This window comes from Ylistrum balloti, unplaced genomic scaffold (genome assembly GCF_031769215.1).
Source record: "Ylistrum balloti isolate Yb309-2 unplaced genomic scaffold, AGI_CSIRO_Ybal_v1 Utg370168, whole genome shotgun sequence".
NCBI classification, from domain to species: Eukaryota; Metazoa; Mollusca; class Bivalvia; order Pectinida; family Pectinidae; genus Ylistrum; species Ylistrum balloti.
The window spans coordinates 252876-275026 of record NW_026782160.1 but is presented as its reverse complement, the minus strand read 5'-3'; the positions used below and the strand labels follow the sequence as shown (position 1 = coordinate 275026).

Genomic DNA, 22151 nt, shown 5'->3' with positions numbered 1-22151 from the left:
ATCTAATAAAGTTACCAATAACTTTAAAACAGGGTCAACAGACTTGAGGCTCCTAACTCCACTTTAGCTAAAAGGAAATAAATACAGACTTAATTGATTTATGATAATAGTGACAGTAGGCTAAAGTAAAATTAGGTCATGTATAATAGATCAAAATAATTGCACATCAACCATTTTTATTATAGAGAAAAGAGGTGATACGTTAATGCCCTGTGTTAAACCATATGTACAAGCAAAGTGTTTATGGTTTTGTTACTATAAACATGAATAACTATGGAAACACGTCTTTGTATTGATACTGGGTATCTATATATATTGCCTTTTATCTATTTCCATCTTTGACCGAATTTAGCTGGATAAGCGTTTTCTGTCAAGCCCTAAAATACTGCACATTGCTGAAGTTTACCGTTCAAACTGGAATTGATTTCCATAAATAGAAAATAAGTGATAAAACCATACGCGAGTGGACATCAATGAAAAACGGTCATACCCCTTTCTCTCGCGTCGTCACTGATATGTGTATTTCAATTGTTATCATCGGGATAGACGATATTTGACACTATAGTTTGAGTTTATATTTTTATGGAGAAGGAGTATGAAAAGAAGAAATATGAATTATAAGATAGTTAACAAGTTTTACCTGTATTCTGCATGGAAATGATTGATAATGTAATGCGATGGAGGTGGATATTCTGAAATCTTGAAATTTGGTTTCGAGGAAAAGACGCCGAACTGGAATTTTATAAATCGGTTTGGCGTCTTTTCGTTATTTCGCTTTGGCGAGTTTTCGTTCTTTCGCTTTGGCAGGTTCTCGTCTTTTCGTTATTTCGTTTTTCGCACGACGTCTTTCCTGGGCAACAAAGTGAAAAGACGAAATGTCAGGTATAAGTCACAATATATAACATGACCAGCAATAGATTAGAGTGTAACGTTTCGATGACTACACGGTCACCTTACTCAGACAAAAGACCAGTGTGGAGGGTACTAGCACTTACTTACGTAACAACATTTCGACTGTACTTCAACCCTTTATACACTGAGGTCGAAAATAGTGTGACGAGATTGTAAACAGACTTAAGACCAAAAAATACGCAAGATGGACACCATGGACAGAGCGTTGTCTTCTGTTGTGGCCTCCTTGTTCGTTTATCACTTAGATAAAGAGGCTGTAGCCATGGCCCCTGTAGAATGCAAGCCCAGTCTGTGGAAATGGTATGGTGATGGCATATTGGAAATAGTGACAAAATGGTCACAGAAATATTTGTCTGAGAATATCAATACTAAAGATACCACCAATAGCATCAAATCCACCTGTAAGGAAGAAATCAATGGTGTTTTGCCATTCCTTGACACCCTCATAGTGAAAAAATATGACGATACTATCGAAGTATTGGTCTATAGGAAAAGACCCACAGCAAGATGTGGAATCCCAGGAAGGCAAAAATTTACGAGATCAGAGCGAAAACATTCTCAACCCAAGATCAATAAATCGGCACTTACAGATCATTCCACACTGCAAAATCATATTATTGACTGGGAAAATACCAAAACAATTGAAAGAGAAATATTCTTTTTCAGGCGGTTGGTTCACAACGCCTCCGGATACGCCGCAGCGAACCAGTACTAAACAGGAGCGATGAAGGCCACAGACACTCGCAAATCTATGATGAGGTGTTAAACAAAGCGTAGCCAAATTTACAACGGTACATAAGTTGATCTTTACCATCTTGTATACTACGTACGTCAGTGCTGGTACGCTTCAGACTGGTCATTTTCCTGATGAATGTGACAGTGTAGTCATCAAAATGTCGCACACAAATCTTCTACTGGTTGTGTAATAAGAACTTGTGTTCTATACATATTGTTGCATTGTCGCTCAATGCGTGTCACATGCTGTCACGAAAATGAATATTTGAGAGCATATGGTCGCATGAGGACAATATATTCTTCAAAAAAATAGTGACGTGATGTTCTGCGTCTTCTTTTCTTAATAATCGATGACTTCAGAATTAAAATTAAAATCCATGTAGATAATGTCTCGCCTGCTCGGATGAGTCCAAAACACCTCCAGGAATACTGTCTTTTCTCCTCACAACTGCAAGAGTCCGTCCTGCGAAACATCCATTTTCCATTTTCATTGCTGACGCTGATGTGTTCCCTTTTGTTTGGATTTTGTGCTATTTGTCATTTCTCCAGTTGTTGTGTTGTGGTATGATGTTATGATGTATGATATCAATTTTCTATCTTATTTACTTACCATAAATTCTAAGATTGCTGTAAGCCTAGTCCCTTATTTGGGAACTTGACTTTACTTACCTAGTATGGCTAATGTAGTCGGTGAAGAAGAAGACGCTTAATCCTTCAAAGAAATGGTCGTATTGTCCTTGTCCTTTTTCAGGAATCTCATTGGTTATTGGTCTTCATATTTTGCTCTAGTTTTATTGAATTTGAGTTTGCATTATGATTGTCTTGACATGTTGATAATTTCGTGTTGTTATAGGATTGCAGATGTATAACATGTCACTCATTTCCTTTAAGTAATGTATGAAGATTCAAAAGAGGAACAGTAAGTTAGCTGTATATTCGTCTTAAAGTAGAACTTACCACGTATCGAAAAACACTAAATGAATGTGAAAACGATCAATTGTTTTGTAACATCACTCCTGTTGTAGATGTTGTAGACATGGCCAAATTATGTTCTTGGTATCATCATCTAATACTGGTTATAGATTGGACATAGTGTTGTTCTTGGCTAAAATCTGCTAACGAATTCATTTAAATTGCAAATGACTTTTGTTAATTAAGAATTGTATATTCATTAACATCATACACCAAGAAATATATTTGACATCTCGCACGGAGTTTGTTATCCTGCGATCTTGTTGACCAGGTCAGTTAAGACTTTTTCTTGAGGGGTATCTTTATCACCTAATACCTTTTAGAAAGTAATCGTCGCCATAGATTTTCTGTCCTGATATATTTGTGTAAGACACACATCTGAACATAACATTTTGAAATATATGATTAGTAATAGATACAGAAAATTCCATTTAATTAATATGATTCCCTTACACAGCTGTATCATCCACAGGGGAAACTCCTCGATGGTCGTGTACCTGATTTCTTGGTGTACATAAATAATTTATTAAATGTCTTTGTTTGGTCCAATATTGTTTCCTGAAACGAAAGATAAGATGTCAAATGAGTTTTGCATCTGTCTACAATACTGAATGTGTGGTTTTCATGAGAGTTAAAGGTTTAAAATCATCGGCTAGTTTTTTTAAGTCATCTGAGCAGGACATACCTGCCTTATCTTTTACATTTAAATTTTATAACTTTGTTTTAGAATTTTGTTAGTACACTCATGTATTATGTTTTAAATTTTCTGGATATTATAACATATGTTAATCAATATAGAGGAGATAACCCTCCCCTGAGGGACTATCAAGTAGTTTCGATTACCCTGACTTGAATATACACGTCTTTCAAGAATCTAGTTATGAATCTAAGGATGTTACCAGATATAGCAATTTCTTTTAATGGTCATCGAAATCCTTTACATGCCAGACAAGATTGTAAGCCTTATTAAGGTAAAAGAATAAAGCTATATTATGGTGGCTGTTGTGTGTTTTCAATCTCCAACGTGATTATGATCAGCGAGTCTGGTGCAGACTCGTTGTTAATTGCTAAGCAATATAGATATCAGATGTTTATCATCCTATCTTGTCTTTTACCTGTTGGGATTATCTTTACCCAGTCTGTGGATAGGTTTAACAATAGTGTTATTTCCAGATTTCTAAATTTGATTTCCATATTGCATTGAAAAGGTTTTGTTTTGAAGGATATCGTTAAGGATATCTGGATAGTATTTAAACTGGTATGAGATAGATCATAAATTGTTTTTTAGTATCTAAATAAATCGGCTATCCAAAGGTCTTATGTATTTCCGTTTGGTTATTCAGAAACAATATAAGTTAAATTTAATTTAATTCGTGGTGGATAGTACTTGCGTTAAGTCTCTCAATTACATGTGATGCGTTTTGTTATAGTCTAGTTCCACAACTGGTTGTATTCTCCGTCTTTGGGTTTCTTGATATTTTGGAAAGTATTTGGATGCAGCAGTATAGTGTCAGATTGTGTATGCATTTTGTCTATTATAAAATGTATACCTTTTATTAAGATATGTGACGTGCTGGCTACCGGATGTCAGTCTTACTTCATGAACTATGGCTAACGGTATTTTATCCACGCCGACTAGTGGATCGGCTGCGATGACATAGAGAGAATACATTGGAAAGTAGGACCCTACCATCTGTATTCTATGCAACTTTTCATTAAAATTCTGAACAGCGATGGCAATGAATAAGTTATCGACAAATCAATGTATACATCACAATACGTTTATGAAATAAAATACATTGTACAAAAGGCACAAAAGTGATTAGCACATTTAAATACAAATTTAGAGTTAGATACATAAGAGCCAACAATGAATTTACCTGCATCACAGAGCACAAATCGATCGAAAGAAATATCAAAATCTAGATGTGGGAGGTGCATTAGCCTGTGTATATTCTGATCTGCACAACTATTTGAATTAGATAAAAAGTGGCAATGACGTAACGGCAATTTCGGTGACTAAACGTCCACCAGTAGTGTCTACCACTTTCAATCTCGAAGATAGTCAAAGAGATACAAGTGAATCGCACCTTTAATACATTGTTTAGGTTATCAGAGCCAAACAATTAATTAAACTGCGTTATGCAGCCGTTTCGTCCTTCTAGGATTCGCCATGCTATCAACATGTCGTTGATATGTTTGGAGATATTCAAGTGTTTAAGGAAAATTGTCACGAACATTATCTAATAATATGTGTACAAAGACAACAAATATATACCAATTTCTCTTTCTGTCCTTCTTTAAAGTTTAGTACGCAACAGTTTCGATACAATCGCAAATGTATTCTTATGAAGATCATTTTATAATACTGGTTTTTTTGTAAAAATAAATCTTAACTGGTTTTTGGAAATAATGCAATGGCCGTTTTTCTATTACTAAAAAATCCAACTTCATTGAATATGGGGTTAGTTCATCTCTCAATCTATATTTTGACATTTCCTTTGATAAATTTGAATTTTCATCAGTCTCGGCTGCAGAGTTTATCATCAGTGACGAGGCTTAGAAGGACGAAACAGCTGTATGACATAGTATAATTCATTGTTTGACTCTACTTTTTCTAACTCTAAATCTATATTATAATTGCTAATCACTTGTGTATCCTTTGTACAATCTTCAAGATTGCAAGGTGGTTGACACTGATGGAAGACTTCGGTCCCCGGGGTTTGCCGTACCCTACATGCCATGTTTTGTTTTAATCGAATAGTGGCGCGGTTCAGAATAAACACTTGTTCACATATGTGAACTGACACGTCAAAGAAACGCAACCGCTAAATGTTTATAACAATATTACTGTTTCATTCAAATATGTTATGTTTTTCAACTAATCAAATACTAAGATTGATTTTACCATATCACCAATGCGGCGAAACAATGTCAAGGTTCAAGAGGGAGTAGTCATTAAATTTCCCCAGTCTCAATAACAAGTATGTTCCCCATACGGCGTACCCGCTGAAAGATTTTTTTATCTCTCTGCATCATATATTTTCATTTCGATGCGGTTACTTGAAATGAATGATAATCCTTGAATATCATACACATGAGCTTCTATATACGTTAGAGAATGTTGCATTATTTATATCATTGCAACAGCGGCAAGTTCCATTGTACAACCATATTGCTCCGGAATTTTTATATGGACTATCTTTGAAAACTCCCACACAAGAAGACAGCTCCAGGAGCTGATTGTTATTTTTTTCTACTTTTTGTTGATAAATATATCATGCAACATTGTAACTAGATGTCTTACCTGGCTACTCAAATTGAAAAACATGTTTGTTTACATGACATTATCATATTTAATAGTATTGTTTTAAAGATGTTATCAAACATGCAACAACTACACACAATAAAAGAAGTAACAAGACGGGGTACTCTTGCAGTATTGTAATTGCCATGTGTATTATCAATTAAATGCAAAAATTGTAGGTGTATGTTTAATATCTAAAGAGTAAGTAACGCAGGTACAAATATGAAATAATGATGATAGTGATCTTGTAATACTGTACATTCTTTATATTAGTGCAAATTTTCTTTTGAAGACCACAAATCTAGCAGTTATTGATAGACGATAGCTGCGCGTGCGTGCTTGCGTGCGTGCGTGACTGAGACATTCCTTTAAAAACGGAATGGCATTATCAAAACTGAATTATTTCGAAGGCTGTAATACTTGATATGGTTGTTTGGATGGGTGAATAGGGATGGGTTCACCTTTTCTCTTAACACACAAACGGTAAAACAACGTTCATTGTAAAGAGCCTTTATTGACTTGTTCACGCAATACTTTGTTATATCAGGGTCATAACAACAATTAAAGCACAGCACAATAATACTGGTGTATCATAAAAGTTTCGATATTTTTCAAGATTATGGGTAGTCGCACACTAACATTGTTTGGTTAAACACTAAGTTACTTGGACACCAGTACAAGAAAGCCTCTCCATTGGAACACTTGTAAAAGTTTCTGTTGTTTCTAGGATTTGGGTATGGTCCATCAATCGGTTGAACATCACAATCGATGTGCGCTGCAAAAATAGTAAAAAAAAATGTTTAAATGTTGAAGTATAAATTAATACATAAAATAAGATTTATAAACAGACAGTGGTGTGCACGGTACCTTGTACATTGTCAGATACAGGGCTACAGAAAATCTAATTTTCGACATTCTGACAGGTCAGGATATATGCTGAGCTTCGAAGAAGACATTTTCAATGAAATGAGCGTTATTGGTTATCATTATTCATTCGTTGTTTCTGCTATCCATGTCTCACTGCACTGTATACCTAGTATTCTGTTATTTTATATATTGACAAATAAAATATCAACAATAGTGTTACCTTTCTATAAACTATAAAAAAACGAAAAGTACTTTACAAACGCCGCACTGATATTTTCGTATACAGGGTCCGTTACGAATTGGTAATATCACGGGCCTAATTACAATTAGTAATAACTCTTCTAGATCTGAATCTGTATGATTTTCATTTAGAGCAGACCCATATCGCTGCTGATAAAAGGCCTTCCGAAGTCATTGCCGTAAATTGCTTACGTCCAGGTGTTGTGGTAGACGACATTGTCGTTGATTCCTCGGTTGTACTATCAGTTGTAACTTTATCTGTGACCGAACCGCTAACGTAACCAGTCAACATGTCCTTAATTGTATTGATAAGAGGGGATGGACTAGTAGAAGACGCGCATGTCTGTCTGAAGTCATCCAAATCCATAGACCATACCATTGCGCCACCAAATCCTTCATTTACCAGCCATTGCACCTATTCACGACATTTATATAAACTTATTTAAAAAAAGGAACCTTTCATTATGTTTTCAGTTTATCTCCCGTATTTATGGAGAGCACATCCTGCTCGAAGTGTTCTACTGGACATTATTATTATACACAGTATAATACTTATATATATCTTCACAGGAATCTACCATGACATATACCATGAAATATCTATATCTTAAATTAATGTACAATTACTTTTTATCATAATACTTAAAGCTTATATCAAGACTTCATATTATTCATTTAACTGGTACTCTCACAATAATCTGCCGTACAAGGTGTTATACATGCACAACCTACATATTGTTGTCACATATATCATAAACCACTATGTAATATAAAATGAAATCAACATCGCGGCAGACAAAGGAACATTTTATCCTTCATAAAGCATAATTTAAAAATGACCAAACCTTGTTAGCTATGCTCTGTTCGTCGTCGTAACCAATCCACAGACGGTCATACACATAGTAAGGTACACCTGATACTCTCATCACATTGCCATTTCCATCATCGACTAAATCACATATCTGACATAAACCAATATGTACATACTATAGAGCAATCAAAATACAAAAATACGTCAATTTTCAACACCTTTATACGAAACGATGTGAACAACTTTAATGCAAATATATATATTTCGAAAAAAATACATATATATATATATATATATATATATATTATTGAATGTCAGATAAAAAAATCCTTACCTCGTAATATGCTAAGAAACCGTCCTCGTCGGTCAAATTACCAGCGGGGTTTGGTCCATCAATCCAAGCTCCAATACTATTATCGGGTGCATATGACAATTCAAAACCTCTCCCAAATGTGGCCATTCCTATATTGATCTTCTCTTTGTCGACTCCTAGCATGTGCCAGTACTTTCCAGACCACTCCTGATAGACCGAAAAAGATTATATGTTATGTTCCATTGAGGAAAAAAATCAACAGTTCGGTTTTATTTTGGATGGTCATGTTCTTTCAAGCACTCCAATTATGTAACACGATATGTTAATTAACTTTTGTTCTACTTTATTATATACAACGTCGATTTAACACATAATATTTGTTTTTAAATTCATATGTTCTTTTAATAGCATTTATATTCAAAACTTTGTGCTGTGAATCGGCTTCAAAGCACAGTTCGATAAATATTCAGAATAATATCATTTGCATAAAAGATACACGTTGCGTATGATCATAAGAAGATTTCAAGGTTTCCGAACCTTAAAAGGCAAAATTCGACTTTAAAAACTCGCTTCGTAAGTTAATTTCCTTATCGTATTAAGACTTATTGTACAATATACCATGTTGAGGTTAGCGTCTGGTCCAGTTTCCCATGGGAACGGCTTCAGCTGACTATGATGGCCGGTTTGCCAATCCCAGTAACCACGCATGTCAAACGTCTGGAGACTCAGGAAATCCAAATTACTGCAACATGATTTTTACTGTCAATACATTGTATGAATTCGCCTTGTTGATTTTACATTTCTAACTCCCTATTGAAGATTATATAATTTCGACATACATTGACATATCTGCATGAATCAAAACGATCTACTGAAGTTGCCAACTTGGGTACCATAGTGCATGATTCGCACGAAATTTACTGGTGTCGTTAACATGTCATTCGAGAGCGCCACATTATATAATTTGATTAAGTACGAGTATCGCCAATGAAGCAGAAGATGCTTACTCTTCTAATCACCTCGTTCTATTTCATTGGTCTCCGTATAAATCAATCTTTGGTTCATCAATGTCACTCGTTTCGTTGCTTGAGTTAAAATTACCATTTTGTACACATTTCCTTAATGTTGTGGAGCTTTAATTCTTCAACATCGAAAGAATACTACCGATGTTAGTTTTGATATGTTTCTTTATCATATACTTGATAATCGTATCGGCAAGAAGATGTTATTGGCTGAACGATGGCCGTGTAAATTTATAAGAAATTCATGAACCATATATTTTGAAAAACTAACGTTTAATGTGAAGAAGAAAAAAGAAAACATAGGTGTGCGAACAAAACCTTCATCCAAATTCAATTTCAATGATATATTGACAAAATATGTACATAAGAAAGAATGACTCGTAAACTTCTAAGAAAGTACAAGGAGGAAAAGACCAGATGTTCTGGAAGAGTATGTATAGTCTACCTCATCAACGACAACTGCCGTTAAAATATTGGTCAATCTAAGAAAGAAATGGCATGTTTCAAAAAGAGAACAGTGTGAAAAACAACGGAAGGCTATTCAGGTGGTTGAATTTTCAGACACCTGATTAAGATGCATTTTTTTCTAGAACATATCACCTTTATGAAAAAAAAGCATATCGATTTATTAACAGACTCCAAATATTAACACGGAGACCCCGGAAAATCACAAGGAGAAAGGTAAGCCTTATATGATTTTAATGTTGTCTTACTCTGACAAAGCCTTCACGTCGTAAGCATAGTCAATGTGTTCCTGTTCCGCAGCCACGGCAGCCGTCAACAGCAGTTTTTTTACAGGGTACCTTCGGGGTTCGTTATCGAATTCCCGTCTCTGACCAGTAACTGAAAACGTCAAATATACCAATCAAATATACAACAGTAGAAAAATATACAATGGAATTCATAAGAATCAAATATACAACATTACCAAAAAACACTAGTCAAATATACAACATTACCAAAAACCACTAGAATCAAATATACAACATAACCAAAAAACACTAGAATCAAAAATACAACAGTACCAAAAAACACTAGAATCAAATATACAACATTCAAAAAAACACTAGAATCAAATATACAACATTACCAAAAAAACACTAGAATCAAATATACAACATTACCAAAAAACACTAGAATCAAATATACAACATTACCAAAAAACACTAGAATCAAATATACAACATTACCAAAAAAACACTAGAATCAAATATACAACATTACCAAAAAACACTAGAATCAAATATACAACATTACCTAAAAAAACACACCAGAATCAAAATACATAACCTAAAATACAACACCAGAATCAAAATACATTGCAATGCTACCGCACATCTGTACGCAAATCGTGCAATTCTATCGTGGTTGATATAAGTTTAGAAATTACTTATACAAAAGTGTGGATGGGGTTTATATATACTTAATCATAACTACACGAGTTTTCGGTTGAATTTCAATCAGTAATATAGGCCAACCATTTTTACCAAACCGCACAAACGTTGGACCCTATTGTATATTTGTACACTCTATACTGTGTATAATAACTACAACCTGTTTCTCTACTGCCGTGTAAATATGATATACCATAACACTTCTATTAGTTATAATCTTGATATTTGTATACAAGCAGAAAATATCATCGAGGTGATTTGGGTTGGTTTTCACATATTGATGTTTCTCACTTAACATAAGCATATGACTATGAATATAACAGTAAGTATTTAAAGTAACATGTAAAACGTGTATTGTTATAATGGCATTGAAAGAAACAAAACTGCATATGTCTATCCGAAGCAATTTGCAGCTGTCAAGATGACAATGTGATTTCTGGAGATGCATATTATTCTGTTTGCTATAGAATGGTGCTTTCCACTGCAATTTTGTTTTCTCTAATATATGACCACTTTATGATGCAACAGACATCAAGGCTTTTCCTGTGTTGTAGCAGCTATTTGGATAGGATAAAGTACATTCTAATCAATTTAACATTCACAACAACTCGGGGATTTCGAGTTTATCGGTTGTGTGTCAACCCACTATGGTCACCACCTCCCCATTCCGATATCATAATTTTCTAATATAACTACACAAAAGAAAGCAATTGGTATCAACGAAGTCAGCAATGAATAATTCACTTAGCATACATTATCTACTTACATCTAGTAGAATTCCAAAATTCTTTTTATCCGTGTCTGCTGACCCCTGTCTTTGTGTTGGGTACTGCCAAGCTAAATCAAGGCCGTCAAACGCGTAAAGACGCAGGAAGCTAATGACAGAGGCGGCAAAGTCTCGCCTTCGTTTTGGTCCTGAAACCATGTGAGAAAACCTGGAACTGCCCTGCTCCCAGCCTCCAACAGACAGCAACACTTTCAGATCTGGGTTATTAGTCCTAAGTTTTGTAGCGTTATGGAATCTGTTTAAAAGTACAACGGTAATAGACAGGTGCCTTATATCTTATTAATACCATATCCTGTGATCGCGACATCCTGAACCAATCAATCGTGATCCCTCAATACAAAGGTATCAAACTTTATTTAAAAACATTGATATGGGTGTAGGATAAACCAGATTGTATCTGGATACAAATAGTTCAAGTCAGCATGAATTGCTATGTAAGCACAGTTGAGGTAAAGTATACATTAATATCGTCTACACATTGGTGTTTAAATTACAGTGCATTAAGCTATAAATTTACGTGACATTCTATTTCTACATGTTTGATTCCACGCTAAGGTGTGCCTATTTCGCAGCCGTAGTTATTACTCTATAAGGAGGGAGTTGTGAATAACTACTACTTCCATACGCATCATTAGTAACCACACATATACTTCTTACGTGTAGGTGTCGTTTAAGGTGGAAGCCTGTATCTGATTGTCGTCCGATATCTCGGCGAAGGCAACTATCACATGAGTACATAGGAATTCATCGACTTCATTGACAGTAAATCTACCAGGTCCATAACGGTCCGCTGCCCACGTTGAGAAATAACACACTCGCCTGTACTCTATCAAAAGTAAGAATTCAGTATTTGATTTGTGGTTACACTGCTCCATAATGTTGAAAACAACCAAAGGAGACACAAATTCATATGTATATACTCTTAAATATCCTGGCTAATGCGTACCTCTTGGGGCGACAGCTTCATCAAATATATCTTTTATAGTGTTGATAAGAGGAAATGGTCTTCCGGAAGAGTTACAATGTTCAGAAAAATCATCCATTGACAATCCACGTATTGAACCGCCTCCGTAACCTTCCTCAGTTATCCAGTTTGTCTACAAATTAATGACACATGAATTTACCGAAAGTAATATTAGTGAGATTACTAAATCTAAAGAAACACAATTACATGCAACAAGCGTTTCTACAACAGAAAATAAACAAATACAGAAAACAAAATAACACTTCAAGGGAGGAAATCATAACAACGGATACTAGATACCGGACAAAATACAACTGTAGGAAACGAGGCCAGGTTAAGTAACGCAAGGATAAAAATAGCTGTGGAGCCAATGCGACAATTAAGCTGAAGGGGAAAACAACTACGGAGCAGAAATGATTACAAAACAAAATGAAATACAGCAAGAAACAAGGAAGCGATACTAAAACAGAACAGTGACAATTAAAGAAAACAAAACATTAAAACCGAAGGAAAAATAACAGCAGGAAACGAGGTGACACTAAATCATAGGAAAAACAGCAACTGGAAATGAGACGACAATGAATCACCTAGGAAATCAAACTAAAGAAATAATCGGGATGACATCAAATGAAATACAACACCGATAACAAACGTGATACAAAAAAAGAGTAAAGGTATATATATATATACATGTGAATATAATCTTAAAATTCAATTAGGGCAAAAGATGAGCGAAAGAAAGATTTACACGGAGACCCCGAAAACAAGTAGAATTAGACCATGTGCTTAGGAAAGATAAGCTTCTTCTGTGTCATCAATGACTCTGACATGTAAACCTTGGTCGATCCAAGTAATTTATATCACGTTTTCAAATGAGAACACTTTGTACAAAAACGGAGCCAAGAGGCAGACTAACGGGAACCAAACTCTTTAACATTTGTGATATTACGATTTGCAAACTTGCCTTTTCTGTAACGCTTTCGATATCGTCATAGCCAACCCACAATAACCCGTTAACATAGTATGGCACTCCCTCATCACGGAACATACTGCCTGTGCCGTCCTCCAGCAATTTACAGATCTGAAAAATGTTTATAAAAAACGTCTATCAAATATCGTAATAATGTTTTCTATGATATTATACTTTTTTTGCTCAAATCCAGAGACCATGAAGCATACTTGTAAGTAAAGACGTTTTTTCACATACAGCGGAATATTTGCAAAAGCCTTGCTTCAATATAGCTATTTTAGTAACGTTTAGAACGTACTTCAACTATGAAGATGATATAACCATGTAAAATATGTGTTGATTACGTCTATACATTGCATATAAGCCTCTTAATCATCTATATACTTTAACATAGAAATGAGTGAAATATAATAGAGTGTATGATGATTTACCTCATAATAGCCTCTAAGCCCGGGGGTTTCAGTGGCACTAGATTGGGAAGCAAGTCCAGTGACAGCGGAACCCAAATCGAAGTCACTACTGTTTACTAATTGATAAGCACGTCCAAAGGTAGCAATGCCAATATTCATGCTCGATTTAGGAATTCCAAGGAAAGCTAGATAGTCAGCTATACCTTTCTAAATGAAAAGAAAATGTGAATTTAAGTCGAGGAACTGCAAGGGTTCTGATATATTTTACCTGTAACCGACAATGCTTTAATGTTATCGTTGGCTTGGATAAGTAAAGGCTTTCTGTGAAGTATTTACAGAACATTTGAATATATTTCTTAAGACTGAATGTAGGCTCGTGGCAATAAGTCGGTCGACTATGCCAGGTAAACATAAATAACTTTTCGTTTTGAAAATTTGATCCTAGGGAGACTTTGTTTTCTTGAGTAGAAGAAAAAACCAGTAAACAATATCTGAAGACGAAGTGGCGTGATACAGAAAAAAAAAGAAATGGTTAAATTAGATTTTCATACCATGTTGAGGAATTTATCTTTGCCAGTGGCATCGCTTCTTGGTACTCTACGACTGTGATGTCTTGTCACAGAATCGTCTGTCGCGTCAAACAAATTCCAAGTTTGAAGAGTAATAAAGTCGAAGTTCCTTTCAAAACAACAAGACATGATAGCAATTAGTTAAAAGGGAAGTTGAGTTTTACCTTTTTACATTATTAACTTCAATAAGATTACCAAATATTAGTCTTTTTAGTTTTTCGGACATCGATAGCGCCCGAGCAAAGGTCTTTACCGTTAACAATCAACATCAACAATTATCAATTAAAAACTACACAACAGAACTTGGTGCTACAGAGGAAAGCTCTTCCGAAAATGGAAAAGCATGAAGGATATGTGCTCTAACTACCCGAAGCTAATTTTGAATGAGAAATACTGTGACAACATTTCCGGTTTTCTGAGGTCGGGTGACATTTTTTTATTCTTACTTTACATAAAGATGATTTACTCAAATGCTATAACGTCGGTGTAACAATTATTGTGCGATTAATTACTCGCCGTAGCGCGACGAATTTCCTTTATGCTGGTAGAAATAACAAGTTAATTAGCATTTTTTTGTGTTTTGTTTTGTTTTTTTTTTTTTTTTACTTTTTTTTTCAGAAATAATCAACACAAAATGCAATTGAGGCATATTAGCTCCGCTTTTTCCAGGCACTGCCAGACTCCTATTACCATAGGCTCAATATATGTTTTTGTAGACCGAAAAATTAATCAATCTTAAGCCAGAACTGTTGTCGTGAACAGGAGAAAAAAATATCTCATGCAACGTCATGAAATAATAACAAATTCATAGCTTATAACTTCATCTAATTTTACATGAAATTCTCTATAAAATCACAACATATAGATCATCACTCACAATGCTGTTTCCTTGATAGTGCTCAACTCATAGTTATTATTGAAATCGTCAAGAAGAGGCCCCACGAGATCAGCGGTGAACAGAAATGTGTCGTTAGTGAGAGAAAATTCATTGTCGAAAGCCTGGCGAAGTTCCTGTGATCAAAACGTAGTCAATGTTTAATTTATCAGAGCAAGTACCTGTTAAAGATCTATATAGGCAGATAAACTCTTGTGATTCCAATTATTATTGATACAATATTCTTGTACGTATACATCATCTTGAATTGTTCTTATAATAAAGTGAGATGGATGGATGTACAGACAATTATACCCGTATAGTTGGAGATACCAACGTTCGGATGGACAGAAGGAAGGAAAGACAGACATATCTAGAGTATGCAGTTAAGAACAGAATACGGTGTGCACGACGTGTACACAATGCATGGTATGTGCACGATAGGAAAACAGGACGAAATTTGCTGTTGCACAATGGTGTGCACGGCGTGCGGTTCCGCGACACAAATGTGCGATTCTGTCCTGGTTCATATGAATTTAAAAATAACTTATGAATAAGTATGGGAGATGGTTTATTTATTTCTAAATATTCAATGGAACAGCTAAGTATATTACCTTATTACGCAATCTGTTTATAGGTCAGATACTTTAAGATATATCAGGTGCTGACGAAATATTTATAGACATTCGTAATTACGAACAAGTTTAGTGTAAAGACACTCGTCTATATGGATGTCTATTTTAGTCACGGTAATGAATCCTCTATAATCGTATTACGCCAAACTGAATGTTATTTTATTTCCCGTAATATTAAACTTATTTATTATACAACAATCGGATTGGAGCGCGAGAGGGGTCTTACTGTTGGAAAAACCTACGTGGTCGGCCTGGTGACAAGAAAAAAATGTATATTCAGGTAAATTTAAGTGCTGTGCTTGATATACTGTAGTCCTAGACGGAACGCACCTGTCACCTATACACTCGAGTACAGGTTCGTTGCCTGTGGCTCACTCGCCACTCTCTGAGGTGTGAAACTATACACGAAACTAGTTACGCAAGGTCCGGATGTATTTTGATAAGTGTCAAACTTAAAATGACCTTTATAATAATCGATCAATATCTAATACGCCTATGGTCTGTTTTAATTCATAGCTACACAAGTTTTCCGTTTAATTATAAATTCGTCATTGAGCCAACCATGTTAACCAAACCGCACAAAATATGCCGTACATACTGTATCGTATGAGTCTGTAAACGATGTGAACACGAAGTTTTTGTGTGTTACCACAAATGTGAAATGAAAACCAGAGTACCGTGGTAAACAGACAAATAATAGATATAAGAATATTGAAGTATAAAGTTAACGAGGTAATCAAAAACACATCGTTTGAAAATGCTAGTATAAAAAAGCGAGGCAAACACATACATACATTAAATGGAATACTAGAGTTTAAAATAACCGAGGTAGGCAAACACATGTTATAAGCAGAAGACTTAAATAAACGAGGTAAGGAAAGACATACAATAAAACAAATATTAGAGTATAAAATCAAAAAGTTTTGCTTGTTTTTTTTTTCATATTTACCGTGCTCATTAATTTGAAGTTACTAGAGCTTCCACGCCATTGAAGAGAAAGGCCACCGAAATTGTATTTTTTCAAGAATGGGATGACACTGTTGATGAAAGTGGTTCGATTCGTTGAATCCACCGCCATATTGTCGAAATCGCCAGGATCCTGTTCTGTTAACAGCACCAACGTTTTCAGGTCAGGGTTAATCAGTGTGAGGTTGTTCATTAATCGATAGCTGAAATACAGACACTTATTATTAAGACTGGAATTTTTGTTTCGTCCGACAACTTTACAAAATTAACACTTCTAATTTTATGATTATCCATTTACTCTCCATATTCACATTAGTGATAAACCTGAAATTAAAGAAGAGCCGATTCTAAACAAGTATGAAGGGACAGTACATTATTGTTTTTCCAATTATACAGTTGTGGGTTCGCATTTTGTTACAAGATGTGCGCACGATGTCTGCGCGACGTGTGCACAACAGGAAAACTGGACACGACTTGGTATCGCACATTTGTGCGATTTTATCGTTGTTGATATAAATTTAGAAATGCCTTATGGATAGGTGTCGAATAGGGTTTATTTGTTTTACAAAAGATAGGGGAGCACAGCTAAGTATATTTCCTAATTAAGCCATATATTTATAGGTCAGACACGTAAACATCTACTAGGTGCGTACTGAATAGTTGTATGCACTCTTAATTAAGATAAATGATTTACAAAGCGCCTTACATGAACCAGTCTTAGCGTACAGACACTCATTATATTCACAGTATATATATATAAACATTAAAATGAACGTTTTTTTCTCAGCAAGGAATCATCTAAAATCGTATACCGTCAGAAATGGACGTTTAATTTACATAACGTTTGTACTTATTTTATATACTAAGGCAAGTTTTAAGTGTTGTGTCTCTCATACGAGATCTAGCAAGCACAAACCTGTCACGTGCTTGCCACTGTCTGAGGTGTGAAACTATACCTTACAGAGACTAACCAACTTGTATTCCGGTTGTACTTCAATAAATGTAACATCGAAATGACATTCAAATAATTGTCAACATTTAATACGACTTTGATCGCTATTTAGTCACAACAACACGAGTTTTCCGTTTAACTTCAAATCCCTAATATAAATCAATCATTTTGACTCAACTGCTCAAGACGTGTGATCCTATCGCACAGTTTAGCGCTAAATATTGTATAGTGTGTGTATACGGACGGGGTGCGGACGATGTATGCACTACAAGTGGACGATGTATGCACTAAGTGCGCATAAAGAATTTGGTGCGGTAAGCGATTCTACGACGACTATAACTTCTGATGTCGTATCATACAATTCTGAACTAAAAGTATATATAATGATCACGTTCGACTCTTAATGGTTCATGTGACTTTGTTCAAATGTCTTCATTTTTATGCTCTTTTCGGTAAACTTTTGTACTACAATGATATAAAGTCACATGGTGAAACACAACAACAGCTGAAGCATTATTATCATTATTGAGATTCAGATTGAACAAGTAGATACTTTTATGATGTAAGGCCTGATATATATATATAACTAAATCGTAAGTAAAATTTGCTTTCTAAAACTTGTATGTGTTGAATGATGTCTTTGATAAAACACCAGTTACAAGTTACGAAAGTATAAAAAAATATATTACTATTTAGTAGGTTCTTACTTATTTGTATCCACCATTAACCGTCTGTAAATCTCCCATTTGTTGTTTTTCCTTACTATGGCGTGTGAGAATATCAGATGAGTACAAAGGAAAGGGTCTATCATGTCTGGTGTCAATAAGGCGTCACCCGTTCGTTGGGCGGCCCAGCCATCATAGAAACAAACACGACGGAATCCAAACGCTGTTTAACAAAATAATATTTATCAGTGCAATAAACAAACTGTGAATAAATATTGCTGTTAAAGATTTATGTGAAATAAATCACTACTTCAATATTACGTAAAACATGATCGGTAGAGCAGTTCGAAAAATGACGATTTTATAGTATATGTCGAGAAAATATTAAGATATCTAAATTTATACCTTAAACAGATTCTAATAAATCAATACGAACCTTATGTGTAATAAAATCGATCAGTATAACTTACTTTACACATATTGATATATGAAACGGTTTATTGATTAGACATATTTATATATTTACAATTTAGTTGAACAAAATTGTATTTTAATTTATTGAAAAGAGGTCTGTTATAGTTATTCTGATCACTTAATGATAAGACATCCTGATTCATATTTCATACGTTTTGTTTTGTTATTCTTAACCTTATTGAAAGTTATGTTTAGTAACAGAAAAAAATACTCACCAAATTCCGACAAATAGAAAATTACTACTACACACAGAAGTAATCTAAGGACCGCCATCCTTCCTCTTCTGTGGTCTGGTCACCTGGTCAAATTTGTTACTTTCACCGTGTTTATGGCACGGACTTCGAGCAAACCTTTATATACATCAAAACTGCCTTCAATAGTGACCAATAGCTATGTATTAACTGGACTCACGTGTCACACCCTCAAGCTGCTTTTATATAAATTTGCGTAAAACCATTATAACAAGCTGTGTAATGTCAATTAAAGATTTTGTTCGATAACATATTCTAAAGCTTAAATTTTACTTTTACGTCATCGAATGTATTCATTCATTAATGACACATAATTTAATTGTAAAATGTAACGAAAATGGCATGGTAGAGTGTAACCACTGTTTCATTTTTTAAAAAAACAAACGTATCTAATTATCATTTTTTTGAAAATGAAACAAACAATTGTTTAATTTCCAGTTCGTACACGTCTCTGTGCTTGTGTACTTACGTAGCACATGGGTTCAAAAGATGCAGATTGATAAACATTAAAAGGAAGTTTTATGGTCGCCATATTGATTTCTTTGAGAAATATTCTATTTCTTTGTGTGACACGAAGCTGAATATATTTGATGCTCGCTAGTTTGCCTGTTGGTTCCGTTTTATATACGTTGTTCTCATTTGAGAATGCGACATTACGTACTTGGATTGACCAAGGTTTATATAGCACGTAACGTCGATGAAGCAGAAGACGTTTACTCTTCCGGAACACCTGATTTTATTCTCCTTGTACGTTTTCAAGAATTTCCGTGTGAATCTTGAGTTTAAATTATGATTATGTTTCCGTGCTGGTAGTTTCTTTTTTTATGCCATACTAATTATTTCTGTGATGGAAGATAGAGAATATAGTTACTATGATTAAGTTATGGTCTGTTATATTATGACAATCCAACTGCTCAAAATAAGAATCGTCACAGCTTTTTTTTTAAATAGATAGTTCATCATATTCACAAATCACGTTAAAAGTTAAGAATAATATATCAAAGACACCGAGCGAAGTACATGTTTAACACAACTTCTATTTTAATTAAAAGTATTGATACCAAAATATATATCGTTCAGTCGTCCTATTGAAACTATTCTGTGCGAATATGAGATTGATGGAATTTATATCTAAGATAAATGAACGAAAAAGACAAATGTCAATAGATATCAGATTCTATCTCAAGTAAATGGAAAATACATGTAAACAATGTCTGCGTTAACAAAAGTTGAGATATAACCTGATGTTCGCCAAAGATGTTACATATACAACACAACATATCGGATGTATCACAACTCGATACAAGTACAATATATTAACAGCATTGATTGGGGAAGCACGATTGTAGCTATCGAGAATGTAGAATATGAGAAATGAAATAATATGACAAAATGGTAAGTCTCTAGTGATTGTAAATCTGTCTGAAGGTAGCGGCTGATGTAGTTTATTTATACACTTTCTCTATAATCAACTTGTCATACTTCTGCCCTCTATCACCTACTTGTCATACTTCTGTCCTCTATCATCTACTTCTCATACTTCTGTCCCCATCACCTACTTGTCATACTTCTGTCCTCTATCACCTACTTGTCATACTTCCGCCCTCTATCACCTACTTGTCATACTTCTGTCCTCTATCACCTACTTGTCATACTTCTGTCCTCCATCACCTACTCGTCATACTTCTGTCTTCTATCACCTACTTGTCATACTTCCACCCTCTATCACCTACTCGTCATACTTCCACCCTCTATCACCTACTTGTCATACTTCCGCCCTCTATCACCTTCACTTGTCCATCACCTACTCGTCCTTCTGTCCTCTATCACCTACTCAAGTCATATTCCACCATCTATCACCTACTTGTCATACTTCCACCCTCTATCACCTACTCGTCATACTTCTGTCCTCTATCACCTACTCGTCATTCTTCCACCATCTATCACCTACTTGTCATACTTCCACCCTCTATCACCTACTCGTCATACTTCTGTCCTCTATCACCTACTTGTCATACTTCCGCCCTCTATCACCTTCAAGTCATACTTCTGAACTCCATCACCTACTCGTCATACTTCTGTCCTCTATCACCTACTTGTCATACTTCTGTCCTCTATCACCTACTTGTCATACTTCTGTCCTCTATCACCTACTTGTCATACTTCCGCCCTCTATCACCTACTTGTCATACTTCTGTCCTCTATCACCTACTTGTCATACTTCTGTCCTCTATCACCTACTTGTCATACTTCTGTCCTCTATCACCTACTTGTCATACTTCCGCCCTCTATCACCTACTCGTCATACTTCTGTCCTCTATCACCTACTTGTCATACTTCTGTCCTCTATCACCTACTTGTCATACTTCTGTCCTCTATCACCTACTTGTCATACTTCCGCCCTCTATCACCTACTTGTCATACTTCTGTCCTCTATCACCTACTTGTCATACTTCTGTCCTCCATCACCTACTCGTCATACTTCTGTCCTCTATCACCTACTCGTCATTCTTCCACCCTCTATCACCTACTTGTCATACTTCCACCCTCTATCACCTACTCGTCTTACTTCCACCCTCTATCACCTACTTGTCATACTTCTGTCCTCTATCACCTACTTGTCATACTTCTGTCCTCTATCACCTACTAGTCATACTTCCACCCTCTATCACCTACTTGTCATACTTCTGCCCTCTATCACCTACCTGTCATACTTCTGTCCTCTATCACCTTCAAGTCATACTTCTGAACTCCATCACCTACTTGTCATACTTCTGTCCTCTATCACCTACTTGTCATACTACTGTCCTCTATCACCTACTAGTCATACTTCCACCATATATCACCTACTTGTCATACTTCTGTCCTCTATCACCTACTTGTCATACTTCTGTCCTCTATCACGTACTACTTGTCATACTTCTGCCCTCTATCACCTACCTGTCATACTTCTGTCCTCTATCACCTTCAAGTCATACTTCTGAACTCCATCACCTACTTGTCATACTTCTGTCCTCTATCACCTACTTGTCATACTACTGTCCTCTATCACCTACTAGTC

The 22151-nt window shown here is 35.2% G+C and overlaps 1 protein-coding gene across 1 annotated transcript; it reads right to left on the bottom strand.

The window, feature by feature from the left end:
• Positions 1-6543: 6543 nt before the first annotated feature.
• LOC132551032 (acidic mammalian chitinase-like) lies at positions 6544-19112 on the bottom strand. The gene is made up of 16 exons (XM_060215134.1): positions 19055-19112; positions 18408-18588; positions 16732-16951; positions 15151-15284; positions 14256-14382; positions 13726-13911; positions 13289-13405; positions 12307-12457; positions 12018-12186; positions 11336-11595; positions 9893-10022; positions 8776-8899; positions 8179-8364; positions 7879-7995; positions 7226-7448; positions 6544-6701 (listed from the first exon to the last, which is right to left on the bottom strand). Exons 1-16 carry the CDS (start codon positions 19110-19112, stop codon positions 6544-6546), a joined length of 2541 nt encoding a protein of 846 aa, XP_060071117.1.
• Positions 19113-22151: the final 3039 nt, after the last annotated feature.